At 39.3% G+C, this 16,928-nt stretch overlaps 1 protein-coding gene across 23 annotated transcripts in view; it reads right to left on the minus strand.

The window, feature by feature from the left end:
* ANO10 (anoctamin 10) overlaps positions 1-16,928 on the minus strand; it is a 216,486-nt gene that overhangs the window by 134,295 nt on the left and 65,263 nt on the right. Inside the window, exon 12 of one of the 23 annotated variants that reach the window (XM_055557894.1) lies at positions 13,319-15,159. The exons of the other annotated variants lie outside the window; for them this stretch is intronic. Coding sequence (XP_055413869.1) covers positions 15,115-15,159 — 45 coding nt within the window. The 3' untranslated portion in view covers positions 13,319-15,114. Of the gene's footprint in view, positions 1-13,318; positions 15,160-16,928 lie in introns of those variants that run through there. 23 annotated transcript variants of the gene reach the window in all.

Here is a 16,928-nt window from a genome sequence, read left to right on the forward strand (position 1 = left end):
TAGATGTCCATCAGCAGATGAATAGATAAGAAAGCTGTCGTACATATACACAACGGAGTATTACTCAGCCATTAAAAAGAATACATTTGAATCAGTTCTAATGAGGTGGATGAAACTGGAGCCGATTATACTGAGTGAAGTAAGCCAGAAAGAAAAACACCAATACAGTATACTAACACATATATATGGAATTTAGAAAGATGGTAACGATAACCCTGTATGCGAGACAGCAAAAGAGACACAGATATATAGAACAGTCTTTTGGACTCTGTGGGAGAGGGAGGGCAGGGGATGATTTAGGAGAATGGCATTGAAACATGTATAACATCATATATGAAAGGAATTGCCAGTCCAGGTTCGATGCAGGATACAGGATGCTTGGGGCTGGTGCACTGAGATGACCCAGAGGGATGGTACGGGGAGGGAGGTGGGAGGGGGGTTCAGGATGGGGAACACGTGTATACCAGTGGCAGATTCATGTTGAAGTATGGCAAAACCAATACAATATTGTAAAGTAATTAACCTCCAATTAAAATAAATTCATATTAAAAAAATAAAAATAAAACTAGGTCCACAGTTATCAGTACACACACACCTGAACCACTTTCAGTACCAATGTTTTTGTTGTTCTTATCTAGGCAAAGCCCTGTGACCTTAACTATGCCACTGCATACAGAGCACAAGCTCCTTTTGTTCAGTATTGCGACCACTCACTCATGTGCAAGCCAAGAGCTTTCTATGATTCATATGCAACAGGGATGCGTCACACCAGTGACAGGATGATGCCATTCTGCTCTCTCTCCTTACAGGTACTGATGCTGGAAATCTACCTCCATCAAGCAGGGTTCTTATTTGCAAGCCACAAACACCAATTTTGTTTTACTTGGGCAAAGAAAAGATTTGTTAAAAGGCTATTGTGCAGCTCACATACCCTCCAAAAGATCTAAAACACCAGGCGTGGCCATCACACGGCAGGAACAATGTTCACGATCACGCATACAGCTTCTCCAGCAAAGGAGCCGGGGCTGCAGCTGCTGGGCACAGACCTAACACCCTCGACAAGAGCCACCACGGCAGTCTCCCTCTGGATTCTGCATGGTCCCTGCCTCGGGGTCACTGGCTTCCAGTTCAAAGTCTGGAGTGGCAAGGTTATAACCGACTGAATATAGATCATGGGCTGTGCCCATGCGCTGGAGGAAAAGAGGCCAGGAAGGGAGCACCTGGAGCTGTCCACTTCAAGATGGCGAGGGGTCCTCAGCCTCATGAAGTCGGTCGTTCTTTGGACACAGGAGGGAGCCTTAGAAATGAATAATTAAAGAAAATGATATGCTCACTGCACTATGTCTTCAGGCCAACCAATGTGCAAAAGTAACAATTTAGGCTAAATCTGCCTGAAGTGGGTTCTCAGTGGAGGAAGAAGCACTAAGTCTCAGGCAAGCAAGAGCTCAGTCCTTTGGAAGAGCCAGGAGGAGCTTAATATGATTAGGGCATGCAGAGGAGAGCGGGGGGGGGGGGGGGGGGCAGGGCTGCAAGCTTCTCTATCCTGGGCCTGCAAAACTCAATCTGAACTTGAATCCTAAAGACGGTGGACAGCCAGAGAAGGCTTTCAAGCAGAGAATGAGATCAGATTTGTGTTTCAGAACAAGCATTTGGCAACAGAATGGACTGGAGAGCCCCAAGCCAGGATGCCAGTTAAGAACTTGCTGTAACTCAGGCAAGAAATGGCGAGGACCTGCTCTAAGGCTACGCACAAGGCGATGAGTGGAGGGGATTTTAGTTCAGATGAAATGACTGCTGGACTGACGGGGAGTGAGGGAGAGTCAACTCCACCTTCCAGCTGACAGCAGGTGGATGTGCCAGACAATGCAGTTTTGGAAGCCCACTGGGTGACATTCTGCTGGAGGCAGTCTGGGTGTAGAGATGCCCAGGTGGGTGGTCAACAGGGGGTGCTGCAGCAGAAGAAGACTGCTCACCAGGGCCACAGGGAATGCCCAGGGAGTGAGGAGGGACAGGAGAGGAGGAATGGCTGAGTCGTCCAGAGGAGGGGAAGTCCTGGGAGAAGGTAGAAAAGGAACAGCTGAAGAGGTGGGAAGAAAACGTGGAGACCAATCTCTCAGGGCAAAGAATGAACTTCTAGGATGAACTGAGTCATTTACCTCCAATGAGTGCCGTGCTGTGTGTACCACGTTTAGTCATCCTCCTAGGCTATTGTTTAAGCAGTTCTCCACATGGTAACGATGACACTTCAAGTTTCTATAATGGTTGTATGAGTGCGTTTCTAATTAAGAATACATTTTCTACCTAGTTCTGAAGACTTGGGTTCTTGGGGGGAGAAAAAAAAAAAATCCCAAGCAAATCTGAGGAAAGTAGTTTGGTCAAGTTTCTAAGTCAGTGCTCCAACTTCCTTAACCCCACCCTCTTCTGCGTATGTTCTGAGATGTGACTTCAAAGTGGTCATACCAGCAGCTATAGTCCACTGCTTACCGTGTTCTAGCCTGGCTGCAGTTCTTCTGGAGTCCAAGAGACCAGGAAGGTCTCCCTAACATACATCTTTTCTTCTCCAAGAGCCCTGTGCACAGCCCACGTGCATCAGTTGGGCCAGGGGAACAAGCATGAGGGAAAAGGGAACATGGATTCCCCATGCGGGCAACTCACAGACATGGATTTCTAGCTCATCAAATTGTCCACTGGCCTCCTCCTGCCTGTCATACAAATACTCGAGATTCTGCAGAACCCAAAAACAAATTCAGGATCTTCTGCCAAAACACAGTCCCCTTTTAGCACTGCTTGTCTCAGTGAGTGGTTCTCCAACCAGTATCCAAGCCGGACACCTCTGGTCACTCAGAGAACCCCTCTACCCTAACACACTCCACATTCAATACGTCACTGAGGCCTTTGAATACTGCTTCTCACATGTGCCACTCCAGAAGAGCTGCTGCCCACTATGGTCCAGCCTACCCGGAGCCCTGCCTGGCACCCTGCAGTCAGTTTCACTCTTGACCCCCTGAAACCTCCTCCATCTGAGCATGGGTGAGAACCACCCTCTATTCTGCACCTCAGCCATTCTTCATTTATCTCTATGAGCATTTGGCACTTTGTATCCACACTACCTAAGGCTCCAAGAGGCCAAGGACCAAGTCTGACTCTGCTCAGGGGCTGGCACAAGGTGTGTAGGCCCCCAGATCTGCTAGGTGAACAGATGTCCCCTCAAGGGACGTGGTCAACACGCCACAGTCAGAGGTCAATGAACCTACCCTCTCTGACACCACAAAGAGCTGTAACCACATTTGCTGAGGAGGAAGTAATGGAAAGAGAGTAGAATTATTAAGTAAGAAAAAATGTTTTGCTTTCTCTCCACTTTCCAAGTTCTTAAAATAAACCTGTAAATGGCAGAGAAAGGGAGCTGATGCATTTAGGAAGGGCAGGGACAAGGTTTTCAAATTTGCTCCTCTCTTTTCTTCCTCTGTTTGCAATATCAAAATGCCAGCAGTTCATGAGGAATTTAATGGAAATGGTCACTCCAAACCTTGGGTTGTCTGGAAACCACTCCTTTCAAACCCAAGTATCTGCTGCCACTACAATGTGCCAACATCATCTCTGCGCTTTGGATTTATTTAGTTTGTTTGTTTTGCAATGGAGTTATCACTTCTATCTTCAAATGACAACATTCAATATACTCTAGCATAGTCACATAATATACTTAGAAAGCATTATGTTAAAAAAAATCACTGAAATCAGCACATTTTAGGGAAGTAAAACCAATTGAATGATGAAAACGATGAAGCTTTAAAAAGACTGCCAACTTATCTCTTCAGTTAGGGATATGACTAACATACGGAGTGTAACATTATCTTTCCCATTTTAGACTCACTTTTGGAATTAGCAACACACTAATTGTCTTGTTCCATCACCAAATCGTTAAATATCTTCATATTTTATTAATCTCTCTAATAAACCATCACTCTGACAATTTCTTTCCTGGATTTAGAGATGTAATGTTGATGATTATTTGTATAAAGCTAGAAACGGCATGTCTGGGGGGCACTGCGGCTCACTGCCGGCCACATGGGAGCGTCACGGTGCAAACCAGCACAGTGATTCCAGATGATTAATTAACAGGTCGGAGGGAAAAACTGCTAAAAAGAGCCATCGCTGGCAAACGACTTCAACAGACTGAGATAATTGGAAAAGTATACTTAGAGAACATGGCATGCGATGCAATTTACACAAAATGTTAAAAGGGACAAAAATAAATGGCAGCAGACATCAGGGAAGGTGTTGCTGTTGGGTGGTGGTGAGTAGAAAGGGCAAGAAGAGGCTTCTGGGAAAATGCTCAACGTCTTAGGAGTATGTTCACTTCCGGAAACTCATGTAGCTTGCTACTCATAACCAGTAACTATATGTATGGTACATTTTAATAAAAAGTTCCCCAGAATATTCTGAATATTGACTTAAAATATCCTGCAAATATTACAGAAGGTAGCATCTACATTCTTATTTCAACCCCACTTTCAGCAGAGGATCTTTAAATTCTCTTAGGGTCTAAAATAATTTCTAGCTTGTTTTTATTTTACTTCAACAAGAGTGGAAAAACAGTGTATGTTTATAAAATACATACATATAATGGATATAACACACACACAGATCATGCTACTTTTTAATGGCTTGGGGAAAAGTTACAAAGGATTTAATTCACAAATTTAAGACTGGTAAGTGTGTTGAATTTCTGAGAAATTTTTTCACATTTTGTTCAATGACTATATATTTATAAAAATTAAAATTTAAAATGCCCCTTATCCAATTAAATTATTACAATAAGTCCAGCGTGCTCCTTATAGATGATATATTAGATATAACCTATTAAGATACATATATTAACAGGAATATATTTTGTAGTAATAAGGTACAAATTAGAATAAGTATAGTGATAATCAAAATAATATAAAATATGCTGTAAACTAAACATAAAATGAAGTAATCTTCTTTAGTTCATAAATGAATTATCATATATTATGTGTCCAAAAATACCAAACTAAATTTGATTTTTTTAAAAGATGTAAAGTATTATTAGAGAATGCTGGTTTCTCACAAAATAATGCAGCCACCTAAGTCCAAATCTGTCCATACATTCTCAAAATAATAATAATAATAAATCAGATGAATGAGGAGAGAACAAATGAAACCATCCATTATTCATGCCTGCAATATAACTAGGAGATAGGGAATGCTGTGAACTTCATGATACATGAAAATAGGGAAAAATCCATATCTAGTAAGGTGTGAAGAGCTCACACCTGTGTGGGAAGTCAAGTCAAGGACTCCAAAAAACATGTTGAGAGAAATAGAGTTGGAATGATACTGGAATAATGTTGGGGGCCGGCGTGAGGCACTCCGCCCATGGCAAAGGTCATGAGGAAGGAGGCTCGACATACGCAAAGGCGGGATCGAGCCTCAGGAGTCCCCCTGGAAATCCTCAAGCATCTACCCCCATAACCAGAGCCTGCCTACTTTACTACTTTGCGCTCTCCCCTACACCTCTGACTTTACGGGGGGCTGTCCCCCACCACCTCTTTCAGAGAAGGAGTTAACTTAAAGCTCTAGTTAATAATAATTCCTGGGCGTGATAGGAGTGTTTCAACCTACAAACTCCTCTGAAGGTTCTCTAGCCTGCCTGACAGGCTTGTCCGGCCACATGTGATTGATTGCTCACAGCCTCCCAACTGTGAGAGGCACGAGATGCTTTAAACCTTCTAAAAACAGGTTCCTTAGAAAAGTTAGAAAACCATAAGTATAATGGGCTGATTAGAAATTGTATTGGTGAAGGGTTTTTCATTTGTTGAGCCAATGCTTGTTGCTAAGTCTCCATATCCCCTGCCCTTACACACATTAATGAATATATAGAAGAAATAAGTATTAACCTTTGATATTAATCACGTTAGACCTTAGGCTAAGTAAATTCTTTCCTTAACTAAAACCCACTACACCCTCTCCCTATAGGAATGTAACTTTATTTGGGTGGCGTCTGTTTAAGAATAATCACCCCTGGAGAAATAAGTGTCCTGGTTGACTGACCGCTGTCACAAGGAGAGGGTCATAAATTGTCAGCAGGCCCCCTGGCCAGAAGATGATGTAACACCCTTAAGACCTCTGTATACATTTGTATGAAGCACCTGACTTTGATAAAAGTCAGGACTGCTGACCCCACGTGACTTTTGCATAACATCTCAGTGTATAAAAGTAGACCATGGAAAATAAAGAATTGGGATCAGTTCCTTGAAAGACTGGTCTCCCCATGTCTCTCTCTCACTCTGGCTAAGTCTCCATCTGGAGCGCGGAACCCACCATGCTTACTAATTATGCCTGGCTTCTAAGATCCGACCGGGGAGGCCTCAGTGTCTCCTCTCCTTCGGGAGAACGGAAGGACGCCTGTGGCCTACATAAGTGGTGCAAGCTTCTTGTCTTGAAGTTTTATTGGTCCCCCGCGTAAACCAAGCTACTCAGCCTCTTTTCTCCACTGAATTTTCCTCCTGAGCTATCCTCATTCTATTACTCTTTATATCTTTGATGAATGAATAACTAAATAGGTCGCCGACGCCGTCCCCGCTTCGAATACCCTGGATCAGCCGGGGCTGGACCCCGGCAGAATAAGATCATCCCCAGAAAAAAAAAAAAAATTCTACTGTGAGTGAGGAACAACTGAGAACAGGTTTGATCAATGGTTTCCTGGAGAATCACAGGGATGGGGCTTCAAAATGAACAGAACCAGAAATGTAGTCTTAGGAAGGCACTATTTCTTGGAGAAAGATTACATGGAAGGATCGGCACCCAGGGAAAATGGTGATTATGGGAAAGAAGAAAGTAAAAATTACAGTCCTTCAGAAACACTTCAGAGCAATGCTCACACTTCTCACCACAAAGAAGGTACTCATTTTAAAAACAGCATTGTACCAAGAAAAGGAAGCACTCTTCAACCAAGGAACTGAGTACACACTCAAACCTCTTATCCTGGCCAACCAGAACTGCTACTGCTAGCCCAGGGAAATTAATCATTTTCAAAATGAACAAACAGCAGATAATATCTGTATAAAATTACTATAAGAATAAAACAAACAGTGAGTCGCGGTATGTCAGTTTTTCATTTTGTTTCCTTCACAAAATAAAAAAGAAACAAGAGCCAATCAACAAACAAAACGTGAACTAGATGAAAATTATAACTTAAATATTTGAATCTAAATAAAATAGTCTTAAACGAACACTTATAAATGTGAAAGAAAACCTCTAAGTAAGAAATTTTGAAACTCAGAACAGAAATATCAAACAAATGAACAAACAGAAAGATAAAAAATGAGAGTGACACCCAGTAAACAATTAGTAAAAAAGACAAATGCATCTTAGAAATGGTGATTAAAGTAAAAAAGGGCCAAGGGAGAATGGATAGAAAGGAAAATAGAATAAGGAGCACTGAAGAAAGGCTTAAAAAGCCTATGGGACAAAAATAAAATAGATGTCAGAATGAAAGAAAGTGACTGATATAAAAGACAGGCAAAGAAGATTTCACATAAATGTAACTGGAAAAATAATAGAACACAATATTGAAAATTATTAAAAAAGAAGACAGAAATAAGAGACATGAAATGGCATTGAAACGACCACCATTGTCTGTGATCTGGACTAATCACCTCTGAGAAATATACCTATAAAGTGATTAGATTTTAAAGATAAATTTAAAAAATAATACTAAACTCCTGGGCCTCAAAGCAAAATGACTACGTCACACACAAAAGGAAAAAAAAATCAGACTGGCATCAGTATTTGATAGCAATAAATCAAAATAATAATGCAGTAGCATTTTTAAGAAACTTTCAGAAATAGTAACCAAAAGATGTTGAATCCAGCCAAGTTGTCCTTCAAATATAAATGCTATAGCAGAATAGTCTTAAACATTCAAAAAATTAAACACTCTTCTCAGAATCTTTGGCTACTCAAAGTAGGGTTCATGGCCCACAGCATTGGCATTACCTGGGACTTTGTAAAGAATAAGAATCTAGGCCCCACCTGAGAGGTCCAAATGACTAGTATGCCCAGTATTGTTTCAGAAGCATCATACTAGAGAACAAGGGTCAGAAAAAGAGGTGAATCAGGAAACTCTGCCAAGATAGCTGATGGCAAGCACTGATGGGATTTAACTGCTTAACCATGGACTAAAATTATATATATGTAATTGCTGAATATTCTGACAAAGTACGAACAATATAACTGAAATAATGCGAGTATAAAGAAGAATACACTAACAGTCAAACAGATAATACATAATCAAAGGATGTTACTTAAAATCAACAAACCAAACAGTAGAAATCTAAGTAAAGGCAAAGAGAATTAAGGACGTTACAGGAGGTAAAACTATAAAGCTGTAAGAGAAATCTTTCTAAATACCTCCCATGAAAAATGAAAGTAAGGAAACAGATGATACAGAGAAAGAAACACAGTAAATATAACATAACATAATACCATATATATGTAAGTAAAATAACATGACCATGTTGAGACCAAACATATCGTGCATCTCAATTAATGCAAATAGACTGAACACACCAATTAAAAGCAAAATATTTCAAACTTCCTTGCAAACGAAAACCCAATTCGAGCCTGTATATAAGAGACATACCTAAATCAATGTAATTCAGGAAGGCTAAAAATAAAATAGACTAGATAAAATGGAAATCTTAAGAAAATAGGGTATACAATTTGAATATCAGACAAAGTAGAATTTAGGTCAAAAGTTACTAAAAGTTACAAAGAAATATTTCTATGATAGTAAAGGTCACAATTCAAAATGAAAACACAGCAGTTATAAATCTCAGTGTACCAAATAACACGGGACTACATTCATAAACCAGAAACTACAGCAGACGCGTTGTAACAGGAACATACCACTTAAGAGAACACTTTGACAGCACTCTTGAACCAAAAAAAGTGGACAAAGGGTAAGTAATAGTTTAGAAGATCTAAATAATATGTTCAACAGAGTGGAGTTTTTGGAAACATAGACAAAGATATTGATAATTTTACATACGTACTAAGACTATATCTTTTTCTCAAGCACACACGGACCATTCAAAAATCATGGTGGTAGGTTAGGTCATAGAAAAAGTCTCAAACTCAAGTAGCACGGATGTTTCTAAAAGATAAAATCTGAATATTCTTTTAATTAAAACCTAAATGTGCAATACTACTAAAAAACTCTAGGCAAAAAGATTTTTTAATCTTTTGATATTTTAAAAATAATAAATTTTCAGTCATAAATATGGGTGCTCTGTTTACTTCAGCCACATGCTGTTTAATTAATGTTCAACTATTTTGAAGACAAAATGACAGATTCTCAAGAATCAACAAACATTTTTAAAGCAAATGCCATTTTACTTTGGAAAATATTTTTAACATTTTTTTAAAATTATAAATCCTATCTTAATCTTTGTTCAAAGAATATACCAAGGTCTACTTTATTGTAATCTTAGATCTGTAAATTATTCCAGATTTTCCAAACTGCTTTATGAGGATGAAGGTAAAATAAGGGTCTGTCCATGACTCATAAAAAAATCTCTATCTTCAGATGTCTGTGGCAGAGTTTTTTCTTGCATAAATATTTTAAAATAAAAATGTTAACATTTTATGTTTCTGCTTTGTAATTGCTATAAAAGTATACACTATATAGGTCTCAAAAATAAAAATGTGTGATCTCACAATACTATTTTTTATTGTACTTAATTAAAAAATATTAATGAGAGAGCCTACAGCACTATCACAAGTCCAGTGATGTTCTGCTCAATAAATAGAATCCTCGTTACTGAGAGTCACCACAGATATGTCTCTAGCTAGAAACCCACTGATTCATTTGGCAGCCCCCTAGGTGACATCAACTGTATCTTGCCCACCAGAAAAGTAGAATCACCAACAGCTATAGGATGAAAGTCTCAAATACCCCGAAAGATACTAACAATGCAAAAGTCTAAGAGTCCTAGGGACGAGGACTCAGTCTTTCTAAATAAAGAGGCAATAAATGGCAACTGATGCTTTAATGACTGCAAATGCTTTTCCTTAACTTAAACTTTGCATATAAATTTTCAAAATTTGTATTATGTTTAAAATAGCTCAAAATTCTTCCTAAGGATTTAGGGGGAAAATTCGAGCAGCCATCATCACTGATATGCTATTCTCACTCAGTTTGGAACTGATTTTATACTAAATGTGAAAATACAGGCTGGTGTTTCTATGGAGAGAAGGGTAGGTAGGACTGAGAAATAGTCTAACTAGGTCCTTGGAAATCCCAATGTTTATAATAGCCATGCACTAGTTCATACAGTATAAATCTGATTCCTTAATTAATGACATCCACAGTTATATCTCTACTTGCAAGAATACATAAAATTCTTTAAACAAAGCTATTTTGTTTTTAAATTTTACTTTTATGCCATATAATAAAATTGACTTTTTTAGCATACAGTTTCATGAATTTTAACACGTGCACAGATTTATGTAAACCACCACCATAATCAGGGTACAGATCAGCTCCATCACCCTCAGAAATCCCTCAAGCTTTATCTTCATAGTCACACAAAGCAAAATTAATTTAATTCACATTATTTTAATGTTTTCTTCCCCACAAAAGAATAAAACAAAACAATCTCTCTGAAACATCTGGGAATCCCTGACCCAAAAAACACAGTGATAAGGAAAGGTTTACATTGTTCAGGTCTATTTTCAGTCCTCATGAAAAGAATTCACAAAATGTATATGCCCTGCTCTAGAGGCATTGCTCTCTGATTAGGAACTTACTGGTCCTTGTTCCACAACAGACAGACGTTCTCTGTTCTATCTTTGTGGCCTGTGGCTAAAACAGAGCCCCATCAAGAAGGGGTTTATTACACCTCTGCTTGCTCCCAGCCCCAACACTCAGCTCAATACCTCAGGGAAACAGGTGGAGAACAGTTGAATAAGGAAGAGGCCTGAAATAGGGGAATGCCAGCAGAAAAGGGGTGGCCATACATTCCAGAGGATGCAAATAAGAAATGAAGGGTAGAAGAAAGCTGAGGAATAGTAGGGGTGAGGAAGAAAGAGGAACACAGTAGAAAATGAGACTGAAAAGGGGGTTGAAAACCCAGAAGGTTAAGGCAAGTTCATTCAAAGAACTGGATCACTGAGGCTCTAAGTCACCCCACTCTCAAACACTCTCTCCTGAGGAAAAATTATTTGAGGTAGGATTTCTAGGTCAAAGAGTATACCTATCTCACATTTGTTTAAAAGTCATGAGGCTTATTTAAAGGAAGAAAAACCCTCAAAAACTCCCTAATCTAGTGCATTTTTGTTGAATTATACTGATTCTTTTATTGTAGTTGCACAATGATCTATTTGAAATTCATTCTTATTTTTAAAATGATAAAAAATGCACAAACCACATAGATGCTCCTTTGCTTTGGCCCCAATCCAATCCTGGCACTATCCTTGGCAAAAAGCAGGTCAAAATATTTGTTATTAATAATCAGCTTTTGCTGTTTCTCAACTGTAGGTGAAACTGATCTGAACCTGAAATAACAAGCACGTCAGTCATGGGCCTTTAGCCTGTCATGTCCTCGTGAGGCAAGGATTTCTACTATCCTGAAAAGGTCAACACTGCTTTGTAAAATACCACTCAAATCATGAATTCTAAAGTTCAATAACATTGGCTGTCCTCTTACATATGCACTCCTTTATACAAATTTTTTTTTAAATACCAATAGCATTCTTAGTTGTACTAAACAACTAGGTGTAAAACAAACTCATTAACTTCTGCTCATGAATCCTTATTCTTACATACGTATTTGTTTATCTGAATATTAAATATTCCTCAAAGTCTATATAGAAACCTACCACACTGGCTGCCCCCATGAAAGAGAATTTGTGGATTGGGAGAAAGAGGTAGGATTTTTTTTCACTGTGCTTTTTACCTTACACGTTCTGAATCTTCTATATGCATTTCTATTCAAAGAATAAACACCAACAGTTTTAAATAAAGATCATTACTTCTGTAAGAACATGGCTTTGTAGTTTCCACACTGCCAGCTAACAGAAGTGAAACCATATCAATAGATGCTGTCAGGTGTCAAGCACATGGAAGATGAGCCCCTGCTACCGTCCAAACAAAAGACGCTATGAGAGGGAACGCCTCCTCCACATGGAAGATGAGCCCCGCTGCTACCGTCCAAACAAAAGACGCTATGAGAGGGAACGCCTGCTCCAAAAAACTGATTAGAAGTTATACAAATATGGAGAAGGAAATGGCAACCCACTCCAGTATTTTTGCCTGGGAAATACTATGGACAGAGGAGCCTGGAGGGCTACAGTCCACAGGGTTAAAAACTAAACAACTTAGCAACTAAACAACAATCTAATAATATAAGCAGAAATGTTTTATTTCCTTATAAATCAAAATAAATAGATAATTTGACTCATTAATAAGAATTAAAAAAAATTTTTTTAAGTTATACAAATAAAAAGAGCATAGAAGGAATGCTTGGAGCTGGTTCTTTCTCTCAAAAGTAGCAATGCCCAACTAAATACCTTCTGCTGTTTTCAAAATTCTGTTCACTTGTGTGTGTGTGTATGTGCACACGCACACGCGTGCACGCACACAACAGAACAATGCAGCTGAGGTCATAAACAGCACGGTCTCTAAAGAGTATAATCCTCTAACCCAGACAACCCTCCAGACGATTCCAACATGCAGAGCCAAATGATAGAGGTGACCTCTTTGCAGGACAATCCTCCACCCCTCCCCATCGTCCCAGGATCCACCCGGAAACGGACATCAAAAGAGCAGGACTCTGGAACACCAGAGGTCCAGAGTCAAGAACGGGCACTGTTCCTCCTCAGAAGCACGAACATTATCCGAATCCAGTGACTCTTAGAAAGGAAAGAATGAAGTATTTAACTGCCGTGCTGCAAACCAAAACAGGTCAGGGCACTGTTTCTAGTCCACAAGGAGAGAAGGCTTGCTCCAGAAGGCAAATCAACTGTCAGTAGCACACTTGGAGCTCGACTGACAGTTTTTCCATAGCTAGACACTTTCAAGGAAGGAGGCAGCCTGCTGACTTACATTTTGGTATGAGCTCCTATCTTTCTGCAAACTACTAACCCACAGTTCTCAGACCAGCCCAGAGTGAGTACCACATGGAGTATTATCACTGTAAATTACGACGAGTACAAAGGACAGGAAGTCTTAGTGATACATGGACCAAAACAACAGAGAGAAAAATCCTGAAAATCCAATACCATTTGTTTCAGCTAATGTGTGAATTAATAACTATGGTATCAGTTGACAAAGGCTTGACAAAGTTCCTTCCCAAAGACTTTAGATTAGAAACCTTTTCTTTCTCCCAAAAGAATAAACAAACAGGGCTTGGCACCCTAGCCATAAAAAGTCACTGAACCTTATTTTAAAGCGTAAAAACTACAAGATAAGCACTCAATAAATATCTGTTACCTAACTGATCAATCAGCTTTCAACTGGACCATAGTCACATACTATTTAGTCTTTTATATTTTAAAAACTGTTCTACAGGCTAAATCTTTAAACAGCCTCTTGGCTCAGAATATTTTATAGGCTATTTAAAAAGTCCTCAGAAAAACTAAACTCAGGAGTAAATTTAATATTCTTTTTTTTTTTCCCCAGAGACAGCACAATAGCTCAGTTTTCTGTAGTTAACATATTCTGAGTTGTTTAAAACGTTTTTAGTTTGAAATTACTTATTTAAAAACTACCAAATGCTAACTTGATGGTTTTCAGTGACTCAACTAACATTGATCTTGATCCCTCACTGAACCCTTCCCACTGTGCTGCTTCCTATTTGTCCTAGAATCCTGCTGATTCTAGAAGCACATGAAGGGTACCTTATGCCTCTAAAAGGCTTAACAGCAGTGCATATCACTTTCCACACAATTATTTGCATTTCTGTACATGACCTCCATGCAGAAAAGAGTCTGAATACAATAAAATGTATTTATTTTTTGTGTTATTATTCTTTGTGTTTTTGGCATGACCAGTGAATTCTCCAAAGTCTGAGAATTGTGGCTTACCTCCTTCATTTCCTCTCACAAGCAAAACAATACTGAAGGTGAACGGCTCCTTTTGTGTTGAAACAAAGTTATGAGGGCTCAAAAAGGGAAAGCCAAAGAAGCCTACTTTTCTCATTCCTTTTATTATTATTGCACTGTCTCTAAGAATTCAGCTATAAAATGTCACTTGGAGTTTGAAGAGAGCCACTTGATAAAATCAAATGATAGGTAAAATTTTAGATTAACTGGTATTAGGTTGTTTCATTCTTAATTTTGGAAAAAAAATATTTCTTTCATCTTGTAGAGGACTGGGTTAAGTAAACAAATTCTGAGCCACAGACAAAAGGTTTCCCAAAGCATGTTTTTCAATATTTTCATACATTTAAAATTTTATCTTTTTAATATGTGTAGAGTAAAAATCACTCATTTGGGGGGACAGCTCTTTAAGTTTTAACAAATGCACTGAGCTGTGAGACCATTATCATAATCAGGATAAAGAACAATTCCATCACTCCAAAAAAAATGCCCCTTTTGCTATATACCTCTGTAGTCAAGTACACACCTTACTTCTAATCCCTGACAATCACTTTCAGTCAATTTTCATGTTCGAATTGAGACAGGGTGCAAATCTATGCGACAAATTTAACCGCACAGGGAAGACCATGCAATGCGCTCTCCCCACAGTCCTGCCCTCCGTCCTTCCTGAGCCCTCAGTGGAAGAAGAGCACTGACGCAAATGAAAGCTGCTCTTTTTCCCTGTGGTTCCTTTTCTACAACTGACTGTGAAAGACTATTAATAAATTTTATTCTTTCTGCTCCAATCCCATCACCTTTCTGATGTGAAATACTCAACTTGAGTTCCTTGTGCACCAATGACCATATCATAGACTTAATTATTAGCACAGGCGGTAACCGATGAGTTTTCCTCTGAAGTGCTGAGTAGAAAGGACAACGCGAGTGCTACAGCCTTCATGCACATGTAGAAATGGTTCTCGCTGGGGCCCACTGACATCAGCACAGGGATAATCATCTCTCTCTGTTCCGCAGCTCACCCTCCACCCCGTGCTCAAGCTGCCAGAGGAGAAACTTGATCTTTAGGCTGAGAATTGTTGTATCTTATTTTAAAGAAATACATACACACATGTGTGTGCATGCATCCATATGTATATATGAATATGTGTATGTAAAACATGGCATTTACATTTTTTCAATTGGCATAGAAGAGTTTTTAACTAAAATATGTAAGGTAAAAAGACATTTTCTTACAAAACCATCAACATTCAAAATCTTTCTTTCCCTTCCTTTCATGGTTCTTAACCATGTTTGTAAATAGTTCACTTTTAGTAACATTTATAACATAATGGGATTGGGAACACATTTTATTAACTAGGAAGAAATTACAGTGGTAATATTAACATCTTGCATTTATAAGCACCTTGGAGTCTATAAAAACACTCTCACAGAGTGTCTAATTTAATCAGTCTTTACCACATGGCCCCTTGGGGGAAATACAAAAGACACTAAAGCCCCACCGAACCTTTTAGGCTACAGACCAAAGGGAGGAAGGGAGGAGGAAAACAGAAGTAACAGCAACATAAAACAACACTGCAACATATCAAAATAACTACAAAAATCAGAAACTGGTAAAATTGGTATCATTTCACCAAATCCAATTAATGTATCAATTTCTATGACACTAAAAAAAATAATATTCAAGCCTGGTTCAATCTTTAATACAGAATTCTAGTGCAAAGAAACAGTTAAGCGTTTCTCGAAGTGAGATTTGACCTAGATGACTAACATTTTGGGTTTGAGTACTGCTCACATGGGAAAACTTTTCTAAAGAAAAGGGATGGCTAAGTAGGGTTTGGATGCTGAGAAGAGCTCCCCTGGTGGCTTAGTGGTAGAGAATACGCCTGCAATGCAGGAGATGTGGATTTGATTCCTGGGTGGGAAGATCCCCTGGAGGAGGAAATGGCACTCCAGTATTCCTACTTGGGAAATCCCATGGACAGAGGAGCCTGGCCAGCTACAGTCCATGGGGTCGCAAAAGAGTTGGACACAGGTTAGCAGCTAACCAACAACAGATGCTGAGAAACATGAATGTCAAGGCACTGTTTTCATTGAGGGGAAAAGCAAGAAGATAAACATCAAAAATGACGACTTAAGTGCTCTGTTAAGTGCTCTGCCTGTGAGTCGAGATCTTGTTTCAGAGCAGGAGTGTGGTTTCTCTTCTATGTATCAATACTTTCAGTGTAGACCAGAAACAGCAGGTTAAATGGAAGTCAAACAGTAACTTATATGAAAGCACAGGCAGAAAGCTTGAAGATCGGGTCCTTAAGAACAACTGTTCCGACGCCTTTCTGTTCCTGACAGAAGAAATAAACTACCAGGACGCAAGCATAAAGCGCTGGGACCTAACCAACAGGACCACAGGAACCAAAAACACAAGGCGGATTGGAGGATAATGGAAAGAGGATGTGGCAGACCCCAGCTCCTCTTTGGACCTTTGGGGAAAGAGAAGAGAAACCTGGAGGCTGCAGAGACAGAGGAGGGTGTGGAGGACAGCCAAAGCTGTCTACATCCACAAGGCCAGGCTTCTGAGGCATGAACCCACTTCACCAAGCAGCTACCCCCTCATAAGGAAAGGGGCAGAGACATGGGAAGTTCAATTCTCAACCTATTCATTTTCAGGTATCATTGGGAATGGCCAGGAAGAGCTGACATTAACGAGGGGAAATGACTATTGTACTTCTGCCTCTGAGCATATGAAAAGGGACCAATTTGTAATGAAATGTACATGCAATGTTAAGTCTTCCTCATGAACTCTGAGCCCTCCA

The sequence above is a fragment of the Bubalus kerabau genome, chromosome 20, assembly GCF_029407905.1.
Source record: "Bubalus kerabau isolate K-KA32 ecotype Philippines breed swamp buffalo chromosome 20, PCC_UOA_SB_1v2, whole genome shotgun sequence".
Taxonomy (NCBI): Eukaryota; Metazoa; Chordata; class Mammalia; order Artiodactyla; family Bovidae; genus Bubalus; species Bubalus kerabau.